This window comes from Carex rostrata, chromosome 3 (genome assembly GCF_964058835.1).
Source record: "Carex rostrata chromosome 3, lpCarRost1.2, whole genome shotgun sequence".
In the NCBI taxonomy this organism is placed as follows: Eukaryota; Viridiplantae; Streptophyta; class Magnoliopsida; order Poales; family Cyperaceae; genus Carex; species Carex rostrata.
In genome coordinates, this window is record NC_135920.1 from 6,156,712 (window position 1) to 6,182,171 (window position 25,460).

The 25,460-nt window shown below is 35.1% G+C and overlaps 2 protein-coding genes across 2 annotated transcripts; both read left to right on the top strand.

The window, feature by feature from the left end:
* Positions 1–12,650: 12,650 nt before the first annotated feature.
* Positions 12,651–16,784, top strand: LOC144551143 (Transducin/WD40 repeat-like superfamily protein). Its single transcript, XM_078298984.1, has 13 exons — positions 12,651–12,963; positions 13,485–13,585; positions 13,702–13,808; positions 14,082–14,117; positions 14,217–14,308; positions 14,426–14,493; positions 14,573–14,683; positions 14,769–14,909; positions 15,355–15,498; positions 15,613–15,721; positions 15,829–15,965; positions 16,171–16,332; positions 16,433–16,784. Exons 1-12 carry the CDS (start codon positions 12,801–12,803, stop codon positions 16,297–16,299), a joined length of 1,338 nt encoding a protein of 445 aa, XP_078155110.1. The 5' UTR covers positions 12,651–12,800; the 3' UTR covers positions 16,300–16,332; positions 16,433–16,784.
* Positions 16,785–22,426: 5,642 nt separating this feature from the next.
* On the top strand, positions 22,427–24,636 carry LOC144551129 (GDSL esterase/lipase At4g10955-like). Its single transcript, XM_078298957.1, has 2 exons — positions 22,427–22,694; positions 23,473–24,636. Exons 1-2 carry the CDS (start codon positions 22,612–22,614, stop codon positions 24,467–24,469), a joined length of 1,080 nt encoding a protein of 359 aa, XP_078155083.1. The 5' UTR covers positions 22,427–22,611; the 3' UTR covers positions 24,470–24,636.
* The last annotated feature ends 824 nt before the right edge of the window (positions 24,637–25,460 follow it).

The window sequence follows — 25,460 nt, forward strand, 5'->3', positions numbered from 1 at the left end:
AGGCCGAGCCGCTGAGGTGCGGTTTGCTTCGAATCAAAATAATAGATCCAAAATATTATATTAATGAATAAGATAGAGCCATAGAGGTGCGCAGAATATGTCCTGAAATTGTTATTGTAGGTTCTCTGTTGCTAATATTTTGTCGACCGTTATGATGCCAGATGACAACAAACAAAAGTTGGTGTTACCGAGGCGGAGTCGTAGAATGAAGTAAAATGATAGGTAATGCATTCTTAGAAACGTAAAAATTGTAATTTAAATCTCTGAGAAAATATTATAATAATGTCAGAATTTTCGAGAAATGGAATTTTCGAATTAGAAATTTCGGTCTCGATTAATTTTTCTTTGACACAAATGAGAAAGAAAAAATAAATTTTCATCAGAGTTGGAAGTAGGGCTACAAACAAATCGAACTTATCCTAGTTTGAGTTTGAATTTGAATAAGATTCAAACCGAATTGGTTTGATTTGTTTCAGAACAAACTAATTTCGAATCGAATTAATTGTGAACTACAAATTTTTTGAATCGAAGTCAATCAAATTACGAATTACAAAAAATTTTGGCAGTCCTAGTTATACCGGTAGTTTGTGCATTAGTTTTCTTCTCGCGGAACAAAATTCATAAGATTTCATTTTACCTTTTACGAATTCACACTGATAGATTATGGGCCGGCTTAAAATTCTCTTACCTTTTACGCTGCTGAATTGATTAAAATCACGACATGGACCTAGTTAAATGAAACTTATTTCATTGTTAATTTGTTACATTGCTGAAACATTTTCCTATTATAAATTACAATTATATTAACAATTTTGGGCTCTGATATAAGTTTGGTTTCTGCATTATTAAAAAAATTGATGGTTGAATCCATTAGTTGCATTATTTAAGATTCGAACTTAAATAGTTCACGAATCAATTTCGAATGAATTATATCCAATTTGAGTTTGATTTGAATAAGATTTGAACCAAACTGGTTTAATTTGTTTCAAAACAAACTAATTTCGAATCAAACTCAAATCGAATTACGAACTACAAACTTTTTGTGCGGCCCTAGTTGGAAGGACCTGACTTCGAAATTCATTGTTGCATAATCTCTGAGAAAAAAATAATGATGTAATGGAACTTTTCTTTAAAATAATTTGATGCCAATTGACAAGTACATATCTCCCGACATTAAGTATTCAACCGCTCTATAATTCTCGGCCACAGAAAATCTAACCCTCGTAGGTTGGTGCGAAAAGACCCCATACAAATGGACAAATTTCCGCTGTCACCAATGGACCCAGATGATGCTCTCAATCTATCTACGAATCTTTACTGTGGTTTCGAATCAGCATTCGACCTTACCTTCCCTTTGGTGTAGTGTAGTTGGCCCCAATATATCGTGCAAAGCCCTGTTAACCTCCAATAATTTAAGCTTATGCTCTCGAATGTTCTCTGATATGATACTTTGGTTAATGAAATGTGGTAAGTTGTTTATGTTACCGCGTGAACAGTCGATTATTTCAATCATGGGCTGGAACACACAACATATGATTGAAAATTGATGACTTGGCGTGCGTTGGTCTCGCTTTTCTTTTGCATGAGAAACAATGACAAGAGAGAAGCACTCTCCCTCCTTTATTCTATTGTTTCTCGTGCCATGTCGGTGGTGAGAAATTAATTTTTTATTCCTAAAAATTGAAAAATCAAATTAAGGAAATTATAAGATCGATTATTTTTTCTGGAATTGAATCAATGGATTATTTTTTTGAGACTTAATCAATGGTTTGATTTCAATAATTATAATTGGTTGTAGACTTGTAGCGTACTGTGTTTGTAGAAAATAAAAAAATTATTGGAACCGAACCATTAATTTGGTCTAGTAGAATCCGTGAAAATTGGGTGCCTTCTCCCTACATATTATAAACTGTCAAAAATAATAAGTCGATTATATTAATTTTTCACATTGTGTGATTATTAGTGTTGTGCTTGTTAAAATTAATGAGACTGCACTATTGATCCGGTCCCATTGGCACATCCTTTTTAGCATTGAATTAATAGCTTAGTCTTATCTATTTATTTTTGTAAATAATCATCATTGATTTTTATATTTATTTATTTATAAAATAAAAAATTAGTAAGAGAAGAGACATAAAAACATGAATTAGTTGACCGTAGTACGGTATGGGAGTAATGGCGTGAATAGACTGAAAGCAACGATCGATCTCCGGTTATGGTAATTAAATCGAAATTTTTTGGCGTGTAAATAATGACGAAAGCAACGATGGATCTCCGATTACAGTAATTAAACCGAATTTTTTATTTATATCCTTTCCAAAAACAAAATAAACCAAAACACCTCCGAAATAGAGCAATTTCACATTTATTCGAACCAATGTTATCAGAACCGGACCGGACAATGACCCGGTAAAGCTCCGGTTCAACGGTTTACTGGTCGGACCAGTGGTTCAATCGGTTCAACCGTTGATTTTCTTTCAATAGTTTTATTTATATTGAGTTACTATTTTTACCTTAATTAAATATCAGTTACAATAACAACCTATACACAACTTAATTTGAGCATCATTCGTTACATAAATTATTCAAAAATTAATATTTATATATTTATTTTCAATTCAAATTGATGCACACTAATATTTTTTTATAAAAATTAATTACTTGCTCATTATTGGTTTTATATTTTTGCATCAGCAATCTATAGTGGAAATGACATTAAAAAAAATAATCACTTGAGCTAATAAACCACTTTATCTTTTCTCGAGTTTAATTAAAAAAAATATATATTAAATGATTAATAGGTTATTGGGCTAATAAAAGGACGGTCTTCTTCGAGCCCAATTGGAACCGTAAATCTCACAAAGGTTAAAGCGGGTCCCGCCGTCAGAATCACCTTCTTATCCTTTCCCCATTTCTCTGTCATGCTTTCTGTTCGCACAGAATATATACTACAAAGTTTCAGTATAGCAAGTTATACCTTTTAAATCTTTGTTACACTCTGTCAAATCAGATAGCAAGTGTACTATCCTATCGATGAGTATGCTCAGGTATCGATCCACAGGGACGAAAGAAAATAACCGGACTTATCCTAAAGTTACTTAAAATTCTAGAAGTGAGAGAAATTGATTTGGTTTAGTTCTAACAATTCTAATGATTTATGACAAGTTTAAAAAGCAATAAAAAGAATTAAAGTTGTTTTCAATTAATAAAAAGACGTTTCCAGGGTTCAGATTTCATTTCTGTTCAGCCCCGAGGCATACGGCCCGTAGGGGACCCCGAGTTAATGCTGCAGCTACTGTTTTCTGTGTTGATACTAATGTTTAGGGTTTCTATCGACCGGATCTAGATACCTAACCTCAACTTTCGCATTTTGGCCTAGTACCCGATTACCGGACTCAAATACTTCCCTCTTAGATGCGTTAAACCTCAACTTTCGCATTTTGGCCTAATTTATCTAAGTTACTTGTTGGTTTACTAAAAGTATCCAAGGACTTTCGCCTTAAGGAAAGTTTCACCTTTCGGGTACTCCTTGGTTTAACCCTACTTCATATACTTTATTCGGTTGGATTAAATGTCATAGAATTGGCTCCTAACACTTAGATGTGCGCATTCATCTAACGGGATGACTAATCAATTCAAGCAAGCACAAATAAAGCAATCAAAATACTACTCAACAAAGTAAAAACAAAGCATTCAACACAAAATCCAAGTAGCATGCAAACAAAACCAAACTAGAAACTACATCTTAGCCCTAGAAACAAAGTAAATTAGCTACTCATGTTCCTAAGATAACACAAATAACAGAAAATAAAAGAGTTCATGACAAAACAGTGGAAAATCTGAAGATCCGTTGCAAACTCGCGTTTTTCACTTCTCTTCTTCCTCTCCTCCTCTTGTCTTTTGCTCCAAGAAAGGTTGTCCAAGTTCCAGTTGTCAATCTCCTTTTTTTGGTGAGGAAATATCTCATTTAATGCCCCAGATCGCGCCTGCAGAGGCTTCCTTTTCGGCCTCCTTGATTTCAGGTGATTTCAGGTGATTTCAGATTCCAGCTGGATTTTCCAATTTAGCGTCGTACGGGCTGTATGCCTGTGCTTTGTCTTGGAGACTTTGTGCCTCTGTTGTGGAAACCTTCTGTGTGGTTGGGCATATCTTGTACGGGCCGTAGGGAATGTCATACGGGCCGTATGAAAAGTAGTCAGATCCAGTTTTTCGCCATTTTTCCTGCAAAATACCAAACAAAGCATAGCAGTACCACATTTCATCGAAATACAAGTACAAAGTCCACTTTTATAGGCTTTAAAACACAGGTTTTAGTGTAAATCAGGGCTGTAATTTAGATATAATATGGAGATATCACTTTCGATCTATTCTTCATCCAATTTCGTTGAATCTCAAATAAATATTTTGAACCGGACTTTTTCACGGAATGGTCCAGCGACTTTTTAATTAAAACCGGCCGAATAAACCGGTTTTCACCGGTTCAAAAGCACAAACGATCCTTTGAGTGAACCAAACCGGACAGATGACCGGATCCGGTTTTTTCCGGTCCATCCGCCCGGTCCGGTCCGGTTCTGATAACACTGATTTGAACTGCTAAGTTAATCTACGACTCATTTATGGGGGGCGCAGATTGACTTAGATGTCCCTCAAAAATCTAAAAAATGCACTGTCATATTGAATATATTTAAATTTTGCGGGACTTCTATGCCAATCTGCGTCTCCCATAAATGGACTGCAGATTGGCTTAGCGACCCGGATAAATGTGGTTTTGGAGGTGTTTTTTTTTATGCTGTTAATAAAAATTTTGGGTAATTAAACACTTAGAAAAATTGGTTGTGTTGATTGCTGAATAGTTCTTACTTCTCAAAGTTTCTTCAATGAATTGAGTCAATAACATTATCATTAATAAAATGAGCACGCTCTATGAAAATCTGCAGAGGAGAACTTTTCAGGATTATAATCATAAAGGGTGGTTGCTATTTGACGAGCAACTTCTGCTTTGCCGAGAATAGTGTTCATTTTTATTCGTTCAAATTTCAATTTAAATGGTCTGAAACCAAATCTCAAATTTAAGTACGGGTCATTGTACATTATGTGACAGTCATTGACGATAATTAAATTCATATGATTAAGCATTAAGAATTTTTATTTTTTTTAGAATAAGAGTAAATATATAGTTTTTTTTTTTTTTAAACTTGGTAGGAGCGAGTAAATATATAGTTGTCCAGTTAAATAATTGGCAAGACCGCGACTTTTAAATTTTTACATTGTTATTAAAATCGAAATAAGTGAAGTTTGAAGATAATCATATTGTCTAAATTTTAATGCATAACTTGTTATGATCATTTTTTTCAGTCTTTTAATTGTCTTTGCGTCTACCTTCCTCTACTGAAGTAATGGAAATCATGTATCACCGCGTTAATTTTTCCCTATCGTCTCTGCATCAATCTTTCTCTAACAAAAATAGTTGATCACATAGGTATAATATATTTGCAGTACTTGATATTAATACTTTCATACGTCATCCAATGTCATGTGTAAAATACTTGTAATATAGGTATAAATCCTTGCACAATGAGATATAAATATTTGTGTGACGATGAACTCAAAAGTACGTCATCATAGATCTCATTTGAAAGATAAAATTAGATAAAATATGTTCGTGATTTTAGATTCGCAAAATCCTCACAGATCGTCAGAAATATAGACGAGACTGAACGGAGAAAAAACCCAGCTCTAAAAACGTGTACAACCCCCATATGTAGTTTTATTGGTCATCCACCAATATTTATGGTGCAGTTACGTGTGAGTAATTTGATTGGAAAGCAATTATTTGCGTAAATACTGTTCACCTCCTATATATAAATATTTTTGTACATGTGTATAAGTACATCCTTAAATATGTATTATACGTTAGAAAATAATTCACTATTAGAATTTTTGCAGTCCTTCATATAATCATGATAGTTATGGTATAGGTACAGTACCAACACTTCGGTACTGTTATAGAAAAAATGAAAACAAAAATGCTGCGATTTTTACAAAAATTTAAAAAAAAAAATCTTTTTTTTTTTATGTGAAAAAAAAAATCTGGAACAGCCTATTAAACCGAATCACCATAGCACAGAACCACAGAGAGATGAAGATAAGCGGGGTAAAACGGAAATTCACATCTCGTGAGATATCTCGAATCTTGTAATTGGATCCGTGAAAAAATTTGAATTCTTCAAATTTTTACTGTAATAAGAAAATTAACAGTATTAACTGATAGTCTAGTCTGCTAGTGCGCTCGATTTTAAATAAACTGAAAGTTTCATTTATCTCATACAGTACGAACTCGCCAGAGGGACCGTGACCCTTCCATAGTTGGTACACTTACCAGCGACAGAATTAATTTTTAATTTGGTATTAATGTTCGCAGTTATTGGCAACAACTGAAAAGGGCCCAAACTTTTTTTACTGCCTTTACTCTTTAGCATTCTTATTATTGTATTTCAAACTCACATTCGCATTTTAATTGAACATTTCCTGAGCTCGTGCACGATTTATTTAATAGTTTTCTCTTTAAAAAGATTTTGTTCGTATTGGGTCGAATAATTCAATTTTTACCGAGGCAATTGTTTGTCTGGAGTGCTAATTTTTTTTTTTTTTCAAATAACTCTCCTGAAATATCTCTAATTTTTTAGTTGGATCCGTGAAATATTTAAATTCTTCAAATTTTTATTATAAGAATCTCAAAACAACACTTAACACCAGTCTTATCAGAACCGGATCAGACCGGTGGTTCGTCCGAAAAAACCCGATTCCAATCACCTGTTCTATTCGGCTCTTTTAAAAGATTGTTTATGCTCTTGAACCGCTCGAGTATAGTTAAACCGGTTGAATCTATTAAAAACTGTTGAACCAATTCGATAAAAGTCCCGTTCAAAACATATTCAAATTTCGCAAGTTCTCCATTTTTCTTTCAAACTCGTCGTCTTTTTAATCACCCGTTGAGATTGAAAGCAAGAGTGCAAGACCAATCTACAAGCTACTAGATTATATAACAGATTTGATTTGACTTCACTCTTTCTCGGTTCTTTATTTTTCTCTGCTCAAGACCATTCTATGGTGGCCCAACCTCAACGCCTCAAGGTTTCTCATTCTCAATCCTTAATTCGAAACGAAATCACAAGAAAAGCTGCCAAAATCAAGTATTTTAATCTCGTATAATTAGTGAAATAGAATTATTTTTTTAACAGTGAAATTGAATTTTTAAAACCACTTAATATTTGAGTTGATTTTGTTAAAAATATTATTGCATTTAAGGTGTTTGATGAATGCTCGAACCAAGTAGGATTTTAGGTGAGAGCAGTTAAGGCCTTAAGGGGTGTTCAAATGGTTCAGTTAATTTGGTTTTGAACCGAACCAGGGAATTTCGGTTTAAATGGTTCGGTTGATTTTATGAAGTAATTTGGTTTAAATGGTTCGGTTTTGAATTTCTGAAAACCGAATAAACCGAACCGACCGGTTATATAATAATTCAAGTATCATTTTGATTCTTTTATTTATTTTTGACTTAAAAATCAAGAATAAATATTGATCTGGAACTTTGGATATTTTAGAACATCTATATATTTGTATAAAATTGAACCATTTTGAGATTGAATTCCTCTATTCGGTTCAACCAAACAAACCGAAGTTTAGTTTGGTTTAATCGGTTCGGTTTGACATTTTAATTCGGTCGGTTCGGATGGGTTTTCAAAAACCAAAAATAAGTTCAGTCTAACAAATTTAGTTCGGTTTAAACTTTAAACCGAACCGACCGTTTGAACACCCTAAGAGCAATGGAGTTGATTCTTTCACATTTAAATCTTAGATTTGATTAATATCTTACCCGTGTAATTGTGTTTTATTTATTCAAACGCATTTTTTATGATGTTCTCACCAGTATTTTTCTCTATGTTCATAATATCAAAATGGTGCTGTGCCATCAACTCGTACCAATTCAAAAAAAATGTTCTTATTTTGGTTATGGTAATCTTATTTAGCACTTTGGTTGAATTTGAACTAATATGTGAGGTTCAGGTTCCATTGGTTGCTTTGTTTATTAATCTGTCAATCTGTCATGATATTTAATGGAACTAATTTGATGCATTCCATTTTGTATATTTAATTTCTGATGTCTTAAAGTAATTTCTTTAATATGGTTATTGTGTTGTTACTGCAGGAATGATTTAATTGCTTATTGTCACTGTTTTTACAATTATTAATTAGTGTTGTTACTAGAGTTCTTGTATTATTGTTTTGTATGATCACAGCATATTGAAGAAGGAGAAAAGGTTTCTGTCCACTAGGTTTTGTCCATCATTTGTCCACAACCTTATCCACTCCCATCTAACTGTCTTTTTACAGTATACAAGATTCAATTGAAAATTTACAGTATTATTTGAAAATTTTACAGTATACAAGATTCAATTTTACAGTATATATTTTACAGTATGCAAGATTCAATTGAAAATTATACTGTATACAAGATTTAATTTTTACAGTATACAAGATTCAATTGAAAATTCTACTGTATACAAGATTCAATATTACAGTTCTGCTGATTCAATTTTACAGTATACAAGATGTAAATTTTACTGTGTAGAAGATTCAATTTTACAGTATACAAGATTCAATTTTACATTATACAAGATTCAATTTGACAGTATACAAGATTCAACCCAGTGCGGACGCTAATAATTAACTCTAACTGCCAATAACCGCTAATAACTAACTCTAACTGCCAATAACTTCCTATAACTGTAATTTCCGAAAGTACATTTATTTTATCTTGTTGTGCAAGTTGCAATCTTTTTCTAACTATTATGGGACCACTTCAAATAGTTGTTGGATATTTTGTAATTAACTGATATATTTTATGTGATATATTATTTAATTATACAGCATGTAGAAGTAATTTTACAGTATTCGCACAAGTCAAAGCTGTGGATAAATGGTGGACAAAAAACTGTAGATAATTAGATGCTTGCTTGAAGAAGTACCTCGATATCAGTATTTAAACTTCTCAATTTATACTGTAAGAATGTTGGCGTTCATATCACAAGAGCATGTCAAAGCAAACAAAAATTAATTCTCATTGCTGCCTCTACGTAATTTTTGCCTCTTTTACCATTTCACCCAATAAAAATAAAAAAATTACAAGTCAGCGAATCCACAGTTGAACTGATTGATCCGCCGGTTTCAACTAATAAACTATTGATTCAGAGCTTTATCGGACCCATGTCCGGAATGATAACATCAGTTAATAGTTAATACTGCTAGTTTACTGGTACGCTCGATTTTAAATAAACTGAAAGTTCCATTTATCTCGTAGAATACGAACTCGCCGGAGGGACCGTGACCCGTCCCTATTTTGGTACACTCACCAGCGACAGAATTAATTTTTAATTTGTTAATAATGGTCGCAGTTATTGGCAAGTGGCAACAACTGAAAAGGGCCCAAACTTTTATTCACTCTTATTCACATTTAATTTGTTTTTAGCATTCTTATTATGGTAAGCTATGATTTATGGATATTGTATTTCACACTCGTATTCACATTTAATTGAACATTTCCTGTGCTCGTGCACGATTTATTTAATAGTTTTCTCTTTAAATATATTTTGCTCGTGTTAGATCGAATAGTTCAATTTTTACCGAGGCAATTGTTTATCTAAGTAGAACTAGACTAGAGTGTTTCTAACTTCACTAAACTACTTGAAACGATACATTCCAATTGTTGAAACCCGTATACATTAAATTTTAACACGAAAATTAATATATTTTAAAATTTCAAATTAATTTTATATAGAATTAAGTGGTAAAAAATGTTCAAAAAATTAATACATTAAAATTAATTTATAATACTTCTAGTTTTAACAGCTTGACTTTATACTAAATTAATTCGAATGTTCAAAATTTTTACATCTGACAGATCACTTGTAAGGTGAATGGATTTCAACAGTTCAAATTCATCATTTGAAGTTAATACAACAAGAACAAAATCAACAATAACCAAGCCTTTAAAATTTATCTGTGTTGTCTTTTTGGTGCCAAGTCCATAAAAATAACTCTTTTTTTTTTTTTTTAATTATCTATTATACTACTATCTGATGTTAAGGATTTTCCAAACCAATTGTTGGTTAAGGAGGAGGCGGAGATAGTAGCATTGCTCCTATTATTGGCAGAGACGGTGAGAGAGCCAGAGAGGGAGTTGTCGTTGCCACTTAGGCCCCTGATGGAATAGAAGGCCACTCCGCACTAATGTCTGACAACACTTTAGCCAGTGAAGACTCCATTACATGGAGTGACCTAGAGTGACTTGCCTAGACTTACATAATTTTGTTTTATATGATGATCTGTTTGCTACTTTCATATACTTTTGTTGTTGGCAGTGAACACTTATGTTTAAGTTTTTGGTCATATGATCTGTATGTAAAAACTTATGGTATTTGTTAAAGGTCTCTATTATGGGGACCTCTGCGTATGTCTTTTTGAGGTTTCTTTATGAAATTGGTGGCACAACCACTATTTAAAAAGAAAAAACAAACAAACAAGTCTTTAATTTCAAACAAATTGAAGTAAGCTAGAAATAAAACCCAATCACAATAATAAAATCATATCTATGGATTTCATTTTATGAGAAAATGGTTGTTTTAATTTTCGACCATTTCGACCATTGGTCTATCGTTAGCTTGTCACGCCTATGATGACCCTCCTCCTTTATCCTAACTTGGAACAGACTATGCAAAAACTACACAGGCGGAGTTGTCATTTAAAGCCAATCCGATAAATTTTAGAGTTAAGTTCACAAAAAGATTTAATAAACATAAAAACACCCTAATTCTACTCTGTTTATCTCAGAGTGCTAGTGTTTTTTTTTTTTAAATAGCTCTCAACTTCGTAAAGCAAAAATTTATTTGCAAGAGAAGATTAATTAATGTTAATTTTTTTTTCCGTCATCATTTCCATTTTTTTTGTATTATCATTCTGGAATTTAAATTCCAAACAAAAAGCTACTAACTACTTATTTGTTCCGCCTCAAGGGTCGTCAATTGGATGAATTGATTTTTATTTTTTAGTGTTACATATGATAAACTCTAATTTTTACATTTTTCATCACGGTATTGTATTCCTGACGTAGGTAGAATAAGATCAACCGTCCACACTTTACATTTGAATTTTTTTCAGTAATTAATGCCATAAAATACGGAAATTATTGAATAAAAATCTATATTCTTGTTTAATAAAATGTCACTCTGGACAATTTTTCATTTTATCTATTTAATAACTTTCTTATGTACTAAATTACTTAATAGTTTCTACCTGTTTAGTCGTTTACATATTTTCACTTTGTGAATTACAGAGGTTAATTGTGCCCGCATACCGAGGTCAAAAGAATGAGGGTAAACTGACTCTCATTTTTTATAATTCTTTATATTTACGTATGATTTTTAATATAATATAGAGTAAAAATGTCATGATATTATTCTTCATAGAAAAAAAAATTTATATGATTAACTCTCATTACGTGTTTTATCACCATAGTTCGAAAATATGACTCCACTCTTGGTTGTGCCTCTCTTTTTCTAACCTAACTAACGATGACCTTGTATTTTTAGTTTTGTCTCTGTCCATATTATCATAGGTGTTTTTAAATTATCCACGTTAAATATGTTTAATGCATTTGAAAAAGAAGAATTCTAAGAAAATGTATAAAATGTTTCCTAAAAATAGTGTGTATATTGCTCTTCTAAATTCATAATTTTCCGTGTTTCTTGAAATATTTTTAGAAAAAAGGGACGAGGAACAAGTAGGCCACATTCCTCTATTTCTTTCGTTTTTCAACAAATCAACAGTATTCTTTAGAAACAGTTCATAATTTTCTCCAATTTTCTGACACATTGAATTGGCGCACTGTCACAACTCACAACTTTTAGCATACATCAACTAGCAGAAGACTGTTCAATCTCGGCTTTAAAGTTCTAACCCCCACTGTCCATAGGAATCCATATCCAGTGTGATACCTGACCGTGTATAAATGAGATCTAAGCCGTCCGTCTTAATCTAGTACAAATATGAAAATAGACCCCTATATTTCAAATAGATCCTGAATTGATTTTGACTTAGCTGAAAGTACTATATCCATCGGGTAGTCATTCCCACCTAAAGGCTACAAATTAAACCAAGCCTTAAAACCTAAACTCGTCACTCGTCAGTGATGTTTGATTGAAGACTATAGTTAAGAAGACCTAAATTGATTATTTCGTTTTATGCTAATCTAAAATATATATGTTTGATCGAGATCTAAAACAGAGAAAAAGAAATAAAATTTGCAAATAGTCACTGACAGTGCGTTCAGGATGTAACACAAAATTAAGGTATATAAAAAGGTGATTTAATTTAATTAAACTAGTTTAGACTAATCTAATTAGAACAGCCTATTTAATACTCAGAATAATTGAGGCCATAGTTTAGGCCACAATCTGAAGGCGGAATCAAAGTTGGAGGCCCGATTATAATCATCTGTAAAAATGGTCCAATAATTTTGTAACTTGGTACTTTGTTTCATCTAATAGAACAGGCTTTTGATACCTTTTTCAAAAATAAAAAAAGGCCCAATAGAAAATCATGTCATTCCTTCTCAAAACCCTAGTCCAAGCTTAAACCTCTTTCTCCTTCGTTCCGAGCTTTGTCGCTTCCCGCCACCACCGAGCTTCACCTCTTCCCAAGCCAACCGGAGAGAGAGGGACGGAAAGAGAGTGAGAGAGGATATGGAACCCACCGGAAGCGGGTCGGATGCTTCGAGGCAGGTGCAAGTCCGGTTCGTTACGAGGCTGAAGCCGCCTCTGCGGGTCCCGCCCACATCCATGGCCGTGCCGTCGCACCTCACCCGTTTAGGCCTCTCTGAGATCGTCAATCTACTTCTGGAAAACTGTACGGCACTACGACTCAACTCACTTTGATTATTGCGAATTTTTTTCGCCCGTATCAGTCGTTGAAGTACATACTTTCTGTTTTAGAACATTTCTCATTTGTTTGGAAATAAACCACTAACTGGTTGAATTGGCATTATCAATCAAGCAATTGAATTAAAAATTGAGGAAAAGAGGCATGGCTTAACTGACCCAATAAGGTGGGCTGTTTTGAAAGTGAATGGCCTTATCATTGATCAGCAATGCATGGTGCTGATCATTCTGCATTGATGCATTCTGCTATTTCTACTGGCCATGACCAGTGCAACCTGAATATATCGAACCAGAATGTCTGAGCTAACCTAGTGCCAGCTAATGGACCGAGACACGCTCAACACTATTTATATTTCCAACATTTTATTAACTTGACTTTAGTTGGGATTGTTTGAATTTTGAGGTACAAGAGTAAAAGCAACTATTACACTGTTTTATTTGAGACAGCTCTTTTTGATGATCTCATTGTTCTATTATACATTTTTGTAGCTGACCCAGAGCATGGAAACCAGCCTTTTGATTTTCTCATTGATGGAGAGCTGATCAGGATGCCGCTTGATCAGTTTTTGATGACCAAAGGGATCTCTGCTGTGCGTTTCACAATTACTACCTCACAATTATATTTCTCTTCCATTTGCTAGATGCAATGACAAGATTTTAATCCTCATTGACATGTCATAGTATTTTTTCTTTGGTGGAATTGCAGGAGAAAGTCCTTGAGATAGAGTACGTGAAAGCGGTGGTTCCTAGGAAACAGGAAGATCCTTGTCCTCATGATGATTGGGTTAGTGCAGTTGATGGTTCTTATTCAAGGTAACACTTAATATATTTATCCTTGTTTGTACTGAATTATATCATTATAATAGCTTCGTTATATATTTTGGATAACTTCTTAAATAAGAATAGCCAATTTCGCGAAATCTGTCTGTTACATACCTGCTAATGCTCAGGAAGTATTGTTTGCTGGTTGTATAAGATCACCTGACAAGTGCAGTACCTCTTTGGTGTTCAAGACTTTAGTATTTAGTGAAGTGAAGGAATTCTCTCTGGTACTAATGACAATGCTGTATTTTTTTTAATTGGCAGTTTCATATTGACGGGGTGCTATGATGGTCTAGCAAGGTAAGTATATTTTCAACTCTTGCTAATTTATCAGTATGGCTACCTTACTGATTTAACTGTAGATATCAGATCAACTAAACCTCCTTTGTTCTTTATTAGGATATGGGAAGGCGGAGAAGTTTCAGAATGCACACACATTTTAGAAGGGCATAATGGTGCCATAACATCTGCTAAGTTTATTGAGATTGGAGGTTTCTGCTTAAACTTTGATTTTATCTCAACAAATACATCTGCATTTAATTTAAACTTAAAAAACTTTTGCAATTCAAACATCTACATAGGAGAGTTGTCTTTCTTTTTGTTTATAGGAGTTGGGACTGAAATGAACTTCCATGTAGTGACCAGTTCGAAAGATAGATTGTTAAGGCTGTGGAAGGTAAATTAATTTTAGATGATGGTATTTTTTTTAATTTTTGTAAGAACGTTACTAACAACTGACAATTTATTATTTGAAGTGTGGCTCAGCCCAAAATAGAGAGAACCCTATCAGGCTTGGAGCATACAAGATTTTTCCTGGACACACCTCAGCTGTACAAAGTGTTGCTGTCAGTTCTTCTAGGGAGATGGTAATTAATAATGAAACAATTTGTTACCTCTATATTTATATTGTGATTAAAAATTAAAACTCAAAATATCTGTTTGCTGCTGTAGATCTGTTCTGGATCATGGGATTGCTCAATCAAATTGTGGGATGCGAAGGATTCGGAAGAAGATGGAGATGGTAATACTATCTCTTTGAAAAAGAGGAAGGTCAACTCTATGACAACAGAATTTAAAGATGCTCAATCGGAGGTAATATGCTCATGGAATTTGACGAACATCTGAAGATGTTTTGGGTATTCAGAGTTGTCTCAGATCAGTACTTTGCCGAAAGATGAAACCCGTCAAATCTCACATTAGCAGTTGACACTCACATCATTTTTGCATTTGCAACTAACAGTCAATCGTTGAAAGTTTAAACCGAGTTTAAATCATAGAAACTTGATACATACTGTCACCAACTTTTCATATTAACTCAAACAGTCTTCTAACAAGTTCAATAAACTGACTGAACATTAGTAGAACATATCTTTCAAATTTACTAGGTGTTGGTAGGAAATGAGTTCTATTTGCAAATAGAAAGAACTGTCAGGTTTTAGCAAATCGATCACAACATGTGATGCTCTTTGATGGCTATTTCGTAAATATTAAAAATGAATGTTTCTTTCTCATGTATCCTATTTTCTAATTTCAATAGGGAGCTGCGACATCAACTCTTATGGGCCACACCCAGTGTGTATCTGCTGTTACCTGGCCAGATCCTGATGTCTTGTACTCTGCATCATGGGATCATTCGATCAGACAATGGGATGTTCCATCAGGCAAAGAGACATGGACCATGGTTGGTCATTTTGTATATCTTTCTTAAAGTCAAGTAGTCCATTGCAAGTTTTTGTTGCAATTTATTGTATAAATTGCTTCAAAAGTATAACATGCCATGACAATTCATTCGTAGGTTTGTGGGAAAGCATTGAATTGCCTTGATATTGGAGGTGAGAGCTCTTCACTTGTTGCAGCTGGTGGATCTGACCCTGTTTTAAGGATATGGGACCCACGTAAACCTGGTAAAACTTGTGCCTGGAACTCCATTATAGTGATGATTAATTAAATTTTGCACTTTTCCTTTTATTAGTAACATCTTGTTTTTTTGTTTGTTTGATTGGTCAATCAGGAAGTTTGGCTCCTATTTTCCAGTTCTCTTCACATGCATCTTGGATAAGTGCATGCAAGTGGCATCCACGTTCCTGGTTTCATTTGTTATCTGCATCTTATGATGGGAAGGTTATGTTGTGGGATTTAAGAACTGCGGTAAGATTTTATGTATTTGTTTGTTTCTTTTGTTTCTATTTGATGAATTGGAAGTATAGATGAATTTTATAAGTTGTCACTAGACTATGAATCTATGGGGCTTGTAGCTTCAACTTTCACAAGTTCACATAAAGCTTGCTATGAAATAGTCTTTCTACTCATGCTATGTTATATTTTAGAATTTGTACTCCTTGTGCTTTCGTAGTGGCCATTGGCAATAATGGATTCTCACCAAGACAAGGTGCTTTGTGCTGATTGGTGGAAAGGTGATAGTGTGGTCAGTGGAGGAGCTGATTCAAAGCTACGTATCACGTCTGGCATTGAAATACAGTGAGAAGGACATCCTTTGTTGTATTACCTTTTTAAGGTACTCTTTATTCTTTCCTTTTTAGTTTTCTTTTTGTCATTTAAGAAGAAAAGAGGGAGAATGTTAAGGAGCAACTTGTCTTCTTTTGATGTCTAAGCAGCTTATAACACAAGCCATACCCGAAGGTCACATCTATTCCAACTGAAATGGAAAGAATGGACCCGTTATATGATTCAATTGCTCTTCTATTTTTGTTTAATAGTCGAATCACATTTTATTTATTAGTAGTACATGTGGATGTTGTAGGGTGGCCTAAACTAAAGGTGCATGAAGCATGTGATATTTTGGACAATTTTGTATTGGAACCAATTGATATGGTTTTTTTTTTCATTTGGAGGATTTAGTGGAGCCTAATTTTTGAACGACGGGAATAACGTCATATATTTGCCTTAATTCGGACAATCAGTGTGTTAATACTCTGGCATTTAAACAAAGCTTGGAATTTTTTTGCCTGAATGCTCGAGTGATTGTCCTCTTTTTGTTTTATCGTGTGTTACTAGTCCTTTTAGATTGCATTGCTACTAAAAAATATTAAGCACGCCTGTGCTTGTGTATATATCAAAGAGACATCTTGAGTGTGAGCTATCATTGTTTTATCCAAATGTAAGTGTTTTCAGAAATGTAAAAGGAGCCTTGGTTTCTTGTTTGAAGGGAAGGAAAATGTTATGAATTTTTGTGGCTTTTTCCCCGAGCTGTTGAGAAGAACAGATGGTGTCTTGGTGGAGTCACTGTGAGTTTGCTATATTGAGATTCGGAACTGATAAACCTCTCCAATTGTTGTAGTTAAAATTCGTTGACTGGGCCCAAGCAGTAAAATTTCTTATGTTTTGATCCAAACTAACTGTTCTTGTTTAGTTCCACGTTATCTTAACCCAATGTTCTGAACATTATTTTACATTAAGCTACTCCGAATTTTAGAACTCGTATTTGATGACTTTATTTTCATGAAAAACTATGATAAATTTAGCTTAGTGGAAAATAATTTCCATGTGTTTGACAGAATTGTTAGGGCTAATATCATTATTATCAGTTTCAAATCATGGCCTATTTGATACTTTATATTCATAAAAGGGTGTTAATTTGTTGTCCCCTCACAGGTATTGAAGTTACGTTACTAGATCATTATTTTAATTTTTCTGATTTCAGTTGTCATTTAATTAGATGGGATAATTACGGGTATGTGTCTAGGATGTTCTCTCTCCTAAAATAATATAATATAATTTTTTTATTGAGTTACGTGCGTTTAATCATGTTTATATCATTATATACATCTATCTTAAAATGTTTCGAAAATATATTTATCTAAACTGTTCTGAAAATAAAATATATTTGTTATAACGATTAATTTATTCCAACAATTAATATGTTTTTAATAAATAATTTTTTCGAAACAAAATACGAAAAACAACCAAGTTTAATAAGAACGAGAAACTTCGCTTGCACTGATTTTCTTCGTATTAAAATGAGGAATCATGTTGGTTCTGGCTAAGTCCGGTGGCATGACACTGGTTGTGAAGAAATTTGTCACCTCCCTAATGACTGCAGGCCCTAATGATCTAGAAGATGCGGCTACTGTAGACAAGTTCAGACCAATTTCGGTTTGCAACTTCATCTACAAGGTAATTTCTAAAATCTTGACCATAAGGCTAAAACCACACATGAAGCTGTGTTTCTAGGTCGCAGTGTGCCTTCCTTCCGGGGAGGGATCACTGAGAACATTATCCTCTTGCGCGAAGTCGTCTACTCCTTCAAGCAGAAGCAATACAAAAGAGCTGAATTTTGCCTAAAAGTTGATCTCTCGAAAGCCTTCGATCGCATGGATTGGGGTTTCTTCACTGAAATGCTCCACCTATACGGCTTCCCTCCAAGATTCTCCAATTGGATCATGTCGTGTGTAAGGTCAGCCCAATTCTCTCTGGTTTTCATCGGGAGGGTAGATGTCTTTTTTACCCCTTCACGTGGGTTGCGGCAGGGTTGCGCACTCTCACCGTACCTCTTCATCCTCGGCATGGACCTACTATCTCAACACCTTTCACACTACTCCAATCCAGTGACCTCACGGGAGTCCGTCTGTCTCCGCATGCGCAGCCACTCACCGATTGCCTCTACGCCGATGACTTGCTCTTATTCGGGGCTGCAACAGTAAGGGAGGCCTCGACCATAATGGTTGCTCTCAATACCTCTCTGCCGTATCCAGACAGCAAGTTGGTCCAGACAAGAGCACAATTTGGTTTAGTGGAGCAACAGCACAGCCAACCATAACTTGCATAACGGGTATGCTGCAAGTTCCCGTTAGCAATGAGTCACCTCATTACTTGGGAGCCCCAATTACAGATGGCAGATCAACACATGATTTTTTGATCGAAAGATTCTCCTCCAAATTATTGGCCTGGAAAGGTCAAACACTTACTCCGGCAGAGCGGCTGGTTCTAATCAAGTCAACCCTACAATCAATCCCAGTCTCTTACATGTCCACTGCGAAACTACCTGCCAAGGTAATTACAGCTCTAACAGCTATCATGAGGGGCTTTTTTCTGGGGAAAAAATGAAAAGGATAGGTACATTTTCTATGTTGCATGGGACAAAATGTGTAGGCCTCTTGAGGAAGGGGGACTCGGCTTAAAAGATTTAACAACTTTTAACGACTCGCTCCTTCTTAAGAACCTCTGGAAAATTGCCTCCAAGGATGATGCGCAATAGGTTAGCTTGGTAAAGGCCAAATACCTACCAAGGAGTGTACTTTGGCACTCTAGGAGAACTTACAATTGTACACATATGTGGAGATCTCTTATGAAACTCAGAGACAAGTTGCTGCCACAGCTAAGATGGCAGATAGGGGATGGAAGGGACTGTCAGGCTTTGGGGGAGCCTTGGGTTGCAGGCACGGTTCTGGTGAAGCCTTCTAACCTGAGTCAGAGGAAAATTACAGTGAGCGACTTGGTCAGTCAAGGTGCAAATCAGTGGAACACCACAATGCTTGCTCAATTGTTTGGGGGTCAGCTGGCTTCTCAAATTGAACAACAAATTATGCTGCCACTGAACTCTGACATGAAGGATGCTCTGGTATTTGCTGGTTCAGCTAATGGGAACTTCTGTCTCTGTATGCTATAAGGCACTACGTGAAACAGGACCCACTCTATCTCAAGCTGACAGGGATGTATGGAAAACAGTATGGGAGAGGGGGCACCTCCAGCCCTGTATCAGATTGTTCCTCTGGAAGATAGCAAGCAGAGCCCTACCCCTTGGCACTGCACTTGCTGCTAGAGGGATCCCAGCTGACAATTACTATCACTCTTGTGGCAGCGAGGAGGAAGACTCAGTTCATACATTTTTCCTCTGCCCATTTGCTCGTGCTTGCTGGTACTCCTGTCCATTACCAATCCGCTCAAATACCCTGTCAGACTCCTTCAAAGTAACAATAGCCCAATTCACGCAAACACTCTCTGATGACCAGTGGGAGATATTTGCTAATGTTCTCTAGTCCTTATGGCGTTGCCGCAACGACAAAATCTATGGCGGTATCAGCCCGGACACGAGAACTTTCCACAAGTACCTTCGCAGCATCACAACAGAGTCTCTAATTTCTACAAGTAAAACCGTAACGGTGCATCCTGGAAGTGGTATAGGGGAACTCATTGGGCAGGCTGGATATGTTTCGGAGACGGGTCCTGGTCGCGGGATTGGCAGGGGGGCATTGGTCTGGCACTCTTTGAAAAAGGAATCCTTTACTCCTATGTCTTTGCTGGTACTTGGGCTTGCTGCTCCTTGGCAGACAGAAGCTCAAGCACTAAACAGGGCCCTGAAGGAGGCGGAAACCTTAAGGCTCTCTCAGTGCTCCTTTTTCACTGACAATGACCATCTAGCAGCAGTATGCTCGGCCATACAACCCCCAATGGACTCTGACTGGAGGGCCTACAATGAAATTCTGCAGGCCTGGGAAGGTTTTAAGAGGAATCCGGGATACAACTGCATCTATTTATCGCGTAGTCACAATGAGTTGGTTGATGATCTAGCGAAAAAGGGCAGAACATGAAGATAGGATTTAAAGGGATTTACATTCCCTACTCTACCATAATGCATGTATTACAGGGCTTTTAGTTTTACTTTCCATGTATGGCTAGGATAGCTATGTGAGAATGCTGTATGAAACTGAAATCTGTAACAGAAACTTTGTTGAATGAAATACAGGCCTAAGGGCTTCTTCCGCAAAAAAAAAAAAAAAATGAGGAACTTCGTTCTTGCGTCATGGGCTCGGTCTCTTTGATCTCTTACGATTATTTGTGCCACCGATCCCGCAAACACCACCGACTTGTCTCTTCTTGCACGTTAATCTACTAAAGAATTAATTTATAGTTTTATACAATTTAATTTATGTAACGAGTCTACAAATAAGGGAGGCGCACAATTCCAATTGCTTCAACTGCGCGCTGACGTATATATCTGTGTCCATTGCCCATTGGTTTAAATGATATTTCTGTTAAAAATAATATTATACGTCGTTTTCAATCTCTCATTAGTCATTATGTATCATCCTCCAATTATTTTTAAGTAAATGATATTAATAATAAAATAAGAAAGCATGTAATGACACATAGTCAAATGTACATTAATGTAATACTTATGTTAGTGTCAAGTAACTGCTAAATATATATATTAAGAGGTTCCAAAAACGAGTTTGGAAGATCCTGACCTGAAATTCTTGATTAAAATTCTCTGCCTGCATTTGAATAAGTGTGCATGATATTATAACGAGTTCAGTTAGTATGACATTAGTGTCATATGACACTAATTTCAAAATTGATTGAATAGACTTTAAATGATTAATTCAAGCTATTCAAATCGATTTACTTTATGAGTAATGCGTTTACATACAAATTTTATATATTTTTTAGTTTTTTTAGTATGAAATCAAGATGTGGAAAATGTTGAAAAATGAATGTATAAAATTAATTTAAAAAATCAAACATTTGAATGCATGACTTGATACTAAAGAAATTCAAAAAATTATAAACTTTGCATGTAAACGCACAACTAATGAAGTAGATTGGTTTGGATTCACTATTTAAAATCAATTTGATAGATTTTAAAATTAATGTTATATAAGCTAAAATGACACTAATATTATACTAGCCAAACTCTATTATAATTAAGTGTAATTTTACAATGTGTGAAAATATATGGAACTGTTTAAGAATAAGTTCATTGGTAGTTATCTCTCTGCGCAAAAAATGCGTACAGTATCTTTTGGACGGTTCCTTGATAATATTAAATAACGAAAAAATGTATAAGACGATGTCAGTAGCGTGCTCTGATTAATGCCAGGGTTCATTTAATTTTGTGATTAATTTATTGATTAAGAAGTATATGGAATCTTGCTGTCACTATCCTATTAAATAATAAGAAAACAATTGGACGGCTCATATTGATTTAGTGGACCAAAATGCTGTGTACACCGTCCTATCTAAATCTGCGTTTGGATCAGCACGAACTGGAATTAATTATGTGTGTGTGTGTGTGTGGCGGGGGGGGGGGGGGGGGGGGGGGGGGGGGGTTTCATGATATAGTATTCACACTTCAAAATTTTACAAACTCAAATTTGCCCAACCAATTGTCTTTTTTATTAAAATTTATTTTAAATTTATAAAGTATCTATTTCACTATTTATTAAAAAAATATGTAACTTGTCAAGAGAAATTTTCAGTGCTAATTGCTCCGGCCTGAAGACAAATAGTTCTTACTTGTAATGCACGCACAAGCGTGTGCTTAAATGTCATTGTGTATGACAGTATGAGTCATAAGTAAATAAATAAATCATTGCCCTCGAAAATTGTGAAATTAGAAGACTAATTTTTTTTACTTAGACTTCATATATATTTTTTTTAATAAATAGTAGGATGGGTACTTATAAATTTAAAATGAGTTTTAATAGAAAATACAATAAATTGAGAAAATATGTAATTTTTTTAAATTTAGAAGGATGAATATGATATTTTGAATTTTACAAATAATATGTAATTTCAAGTTTTTTAAGCGGTATACATGAAAAATTCTCTTATTAATTAATTAGAAAAAGAATAAATTCAGATAAGCGAATCTCTCTTCCCCTCTTTCCCTCTTCACTTTTCTCTCGTTGTCACACCTCACACGCTTTCTCTTGCCCCAACAATCAACATTCTTCTCATCCTAAACCCCCTTTCCTCTTTTACGAACATAGAACCATTTTCTTCTCAAATTTGGTCTTATCTGCGCTCTTTGATCATAGTTCCAAAAAAAGCAACAATGGGACGCAACGCAGTTAATGTAGTGGAGGAGGATTTTAGTGTCTCTGGGCCAACACACTTGGATGCTAATGCTATAAACTGGTGAGTTTGTATTGGTTTTAAATTTAGAAAATGTAAATGATAAATAGAAAAGTAGATCGGTAAAATTGGACCAGAATTGGTGTCGTGATAGAGGCAGGGATCCTCTCCAATGTCATTAGTATATTGGATAGTTTCCTGCTAGCTTTGATTCTACTGATGGAAGTGGTCACATGAAAGTGTGAAAAACAATGTCTAATTCTTCAAAAGTAAATTAAAATATACAGCTTTTGGTTTAAAAAAAATAATTTGGTTATTCAATTTTTTCAAACAATTAAACTTGAGTTTGGAATAGAATAATTCTCTACAACTTGCGTAGCTCAGAATTGATTGTGCACTCATCTCAGAGGGCAGTAGAAGCAACAGTTTATATATCAATAGTGTATCAATTTTCAAAAGATTCAGTGAAATCATCATTCCTTTTTCTTTTTTTTTTCTTCTTCTAAAGTGATCATCTTCCGTGCAGCACATCAAATACCAATTTCGGTTGGATAGCCCCTGATGGGGCAATATGATTGTTCTAATTGAAACTTACCCTCTATCAAAATAAAAGCTATTTAATGGAAATTTGGATCCTATTAAAATCAGAAAATTAAACCCATTACTTTTAATAACTAAGGCTTTGATCTAACTCATACATTTTATATCTGGTCAATCTAATTTGTCCACTTAGAATAAACCCATCAACCTGTTGAACCCTTGTGATACAAAATTGATGCACATTTATTATCAAGTGAAAACCGGAATCATAATATCAATATGTATGCTATTAATTCTTCAGGGCAAAACCTGATCATCAATGTTCAGTTATGGCATGTTTGGTTCAAGCAACTTATGTCCTCGAGAGTGACCGCAAAAGAAAAAACCAAGAACCTCTTGCGCCTGTCTGGTGGAAGAGATTTGGATTTGAACTAATCAAAACATTTGTTGATGACAAAGATTCATCCATCTTCGGAGCCATTTTCAGAAACACCAGGTACAATGACCAAACTCCGCAAGCACCTCGTTTTGTTATCACCTTTCGTGGCACCATGTTAGAAGGGGGCAACCTCAGCCAGGATTTGTCACATGATTTGTTAGTTGGCGATGGTGGCCTCGGTTCGACTTCACGGTTAAAAAAGGCCACACAGTATGTTGACAGTCACATATCCGAATTCGGAAGTGAAGGCATTTTCTTAGCTGGCCATTCGTTGGGGTCTTCTATGGCGATGCTTGTGGGGGCAAATATGGCGACCAAGGGTATCCATATCAAGACCTTTCTTTTCAACTTGCCATCTTGTTTGACTGAAGAAAAAACTTCTAGAAGGCTAATAGCCAGGTTCTTGCAAATCACGCCGTTAATTGTCGGCCTAGCAGTTTCAGTCGGGATCTTTCCCATAGCTACCATTGCTTCTTTGGGCATGGCTGCTTCTGTGATGATGATTGACACACTTGTTGTTGCTTCGGGCATTGCCACACTGACATCGCTGGCTGCTCTAATTGGTTCTTGTGTTCTAGCAATGCAAAAACGAATAATGCAAGGTCAGACGACAACACCTTTCACTCCGTACCTTTTTGTGAACCCAGGGGATCCGGTTTGCAAAAATTGGGTCGCCTACTTCCGTAATCACTTGAAGGAGAAGAAAAGAAGTCCATTTCAACTTGCTGGTTTCGTTGAGAAGGGGGTATTGAGTATAAACTCAACACGCAGTGGAGGCTTTCTCGAGGCGCATGGTCTTAAGCAGTGGTGGCAGCAGGGCATGAATTTATTGCCCCAAGATGAGTATCGCTTGTCATGATATTGCTAATATTGCACTTTTATGTTATATTTGCTCATTTGTCACAATGGAAACTGCAATTGGAACTCAACTGGATGAGATTCAAAACATTGCTTTATGTATATTGTTTCATGTGGTGTATATTGCTTTATGTAGTGTGTAATGAATGAAGATGCATGCAAATGTTATGAGTGAGTATATCCCCATATGTACTAATATAAACTTTGTAGGCTGTTAGGTAATGCTATATTTCCCTATTCAGTAATTTATTTTCCTATCTTGCAAACCCGTTATACAGCTTGGGATTCTACAGCAGAGCTGCATATGATTTTATTGAATCCCTCTAGTTTTGACCTTATTATACCCAAAGTTCCCCTCTATTTCAATTTAAAATAAATGCAAACAAGATTGATTGTAACATAGATCCATTCATTTCCCAAACCAAGTTTTCACGTAAATAATGTGCATAGATAACACAGGACGTACCTAAAAATATTAGAAGGTCAAAAATTGATTAATGTGGCCTGGATGAGCGCAATAAATAAAATTAAAAGGCTAGCTAATTAAAGCAATTGCATGGAAGGTAAGGAGAGATTTTCATTTCTCTGAACAACAGAAGCATAGCAAGGATCTGCTGGAGTCACACCATGATTTATTGTAGAAAAATAAAGAAATTAAGAGATTTCATTTCTCTCAATTTATTGGAGCTTTAATCCACTAGTTATTTGAGACTTATAGTGCAGAAAATGCATGGTTTCTCTGTGAGGCTAAACCAACCAAGGTATTCAATTCAGCCAGATACAGTACTATCTACCTGTCGAGCACGGATACCAGATTCTTCAGTACTGCCACACTAGTGAGATCTAGCTCATTCATGTTCCAACTGTTGTTTATATTTTGCTCGTGTGGTACTAACTGATGCTCTGAGCAGATAATGCAACAAAATTATGACAAAAGGTATCACAAGAAAACAAAATGATAACTGAAACTATGAAAGTGCAGGTACTGTACC

Bases quoted from the DNA above. Each gene is read 5' to 3' on its own strand.
- LOC144551143 (XM_078298984.1), top strand. From the start codon at position 12,801: ATGGAACCCACCGGAAGCGGGTCGGATGCTTCGAGGCAGGTGCAAGTC. The intron at 14,309-14,425 runs GTTTCTGCTTAA...TTTTGTTTATAG, and splicing joins TAAGTTTATTGAGATTGGAG to GAGTTGGGACTGAAATGAAC. The intron at 15,966-16,170 runs GTAAGATTTTAT...GTGCTTTCGTAG, and splicing joins TGTGGGATTTAAGAACTGCG to TGGCCATTGGCAATAATGGA.
- LOC144551129 (XM_078298957.1), top strand. From the start codon at position 22,612: ATGGGACGCAACGCAGTTAATGTAGTGGAGGAGGATTTTAGTGTCTCT. The intron at 22,695-23,472 runs GTGAGTTTGTAT...TTAATTCTTCAG, and splicing joins GATGCTAATGCTATAAACTG to GGCAAAACCTGATCATCAAT.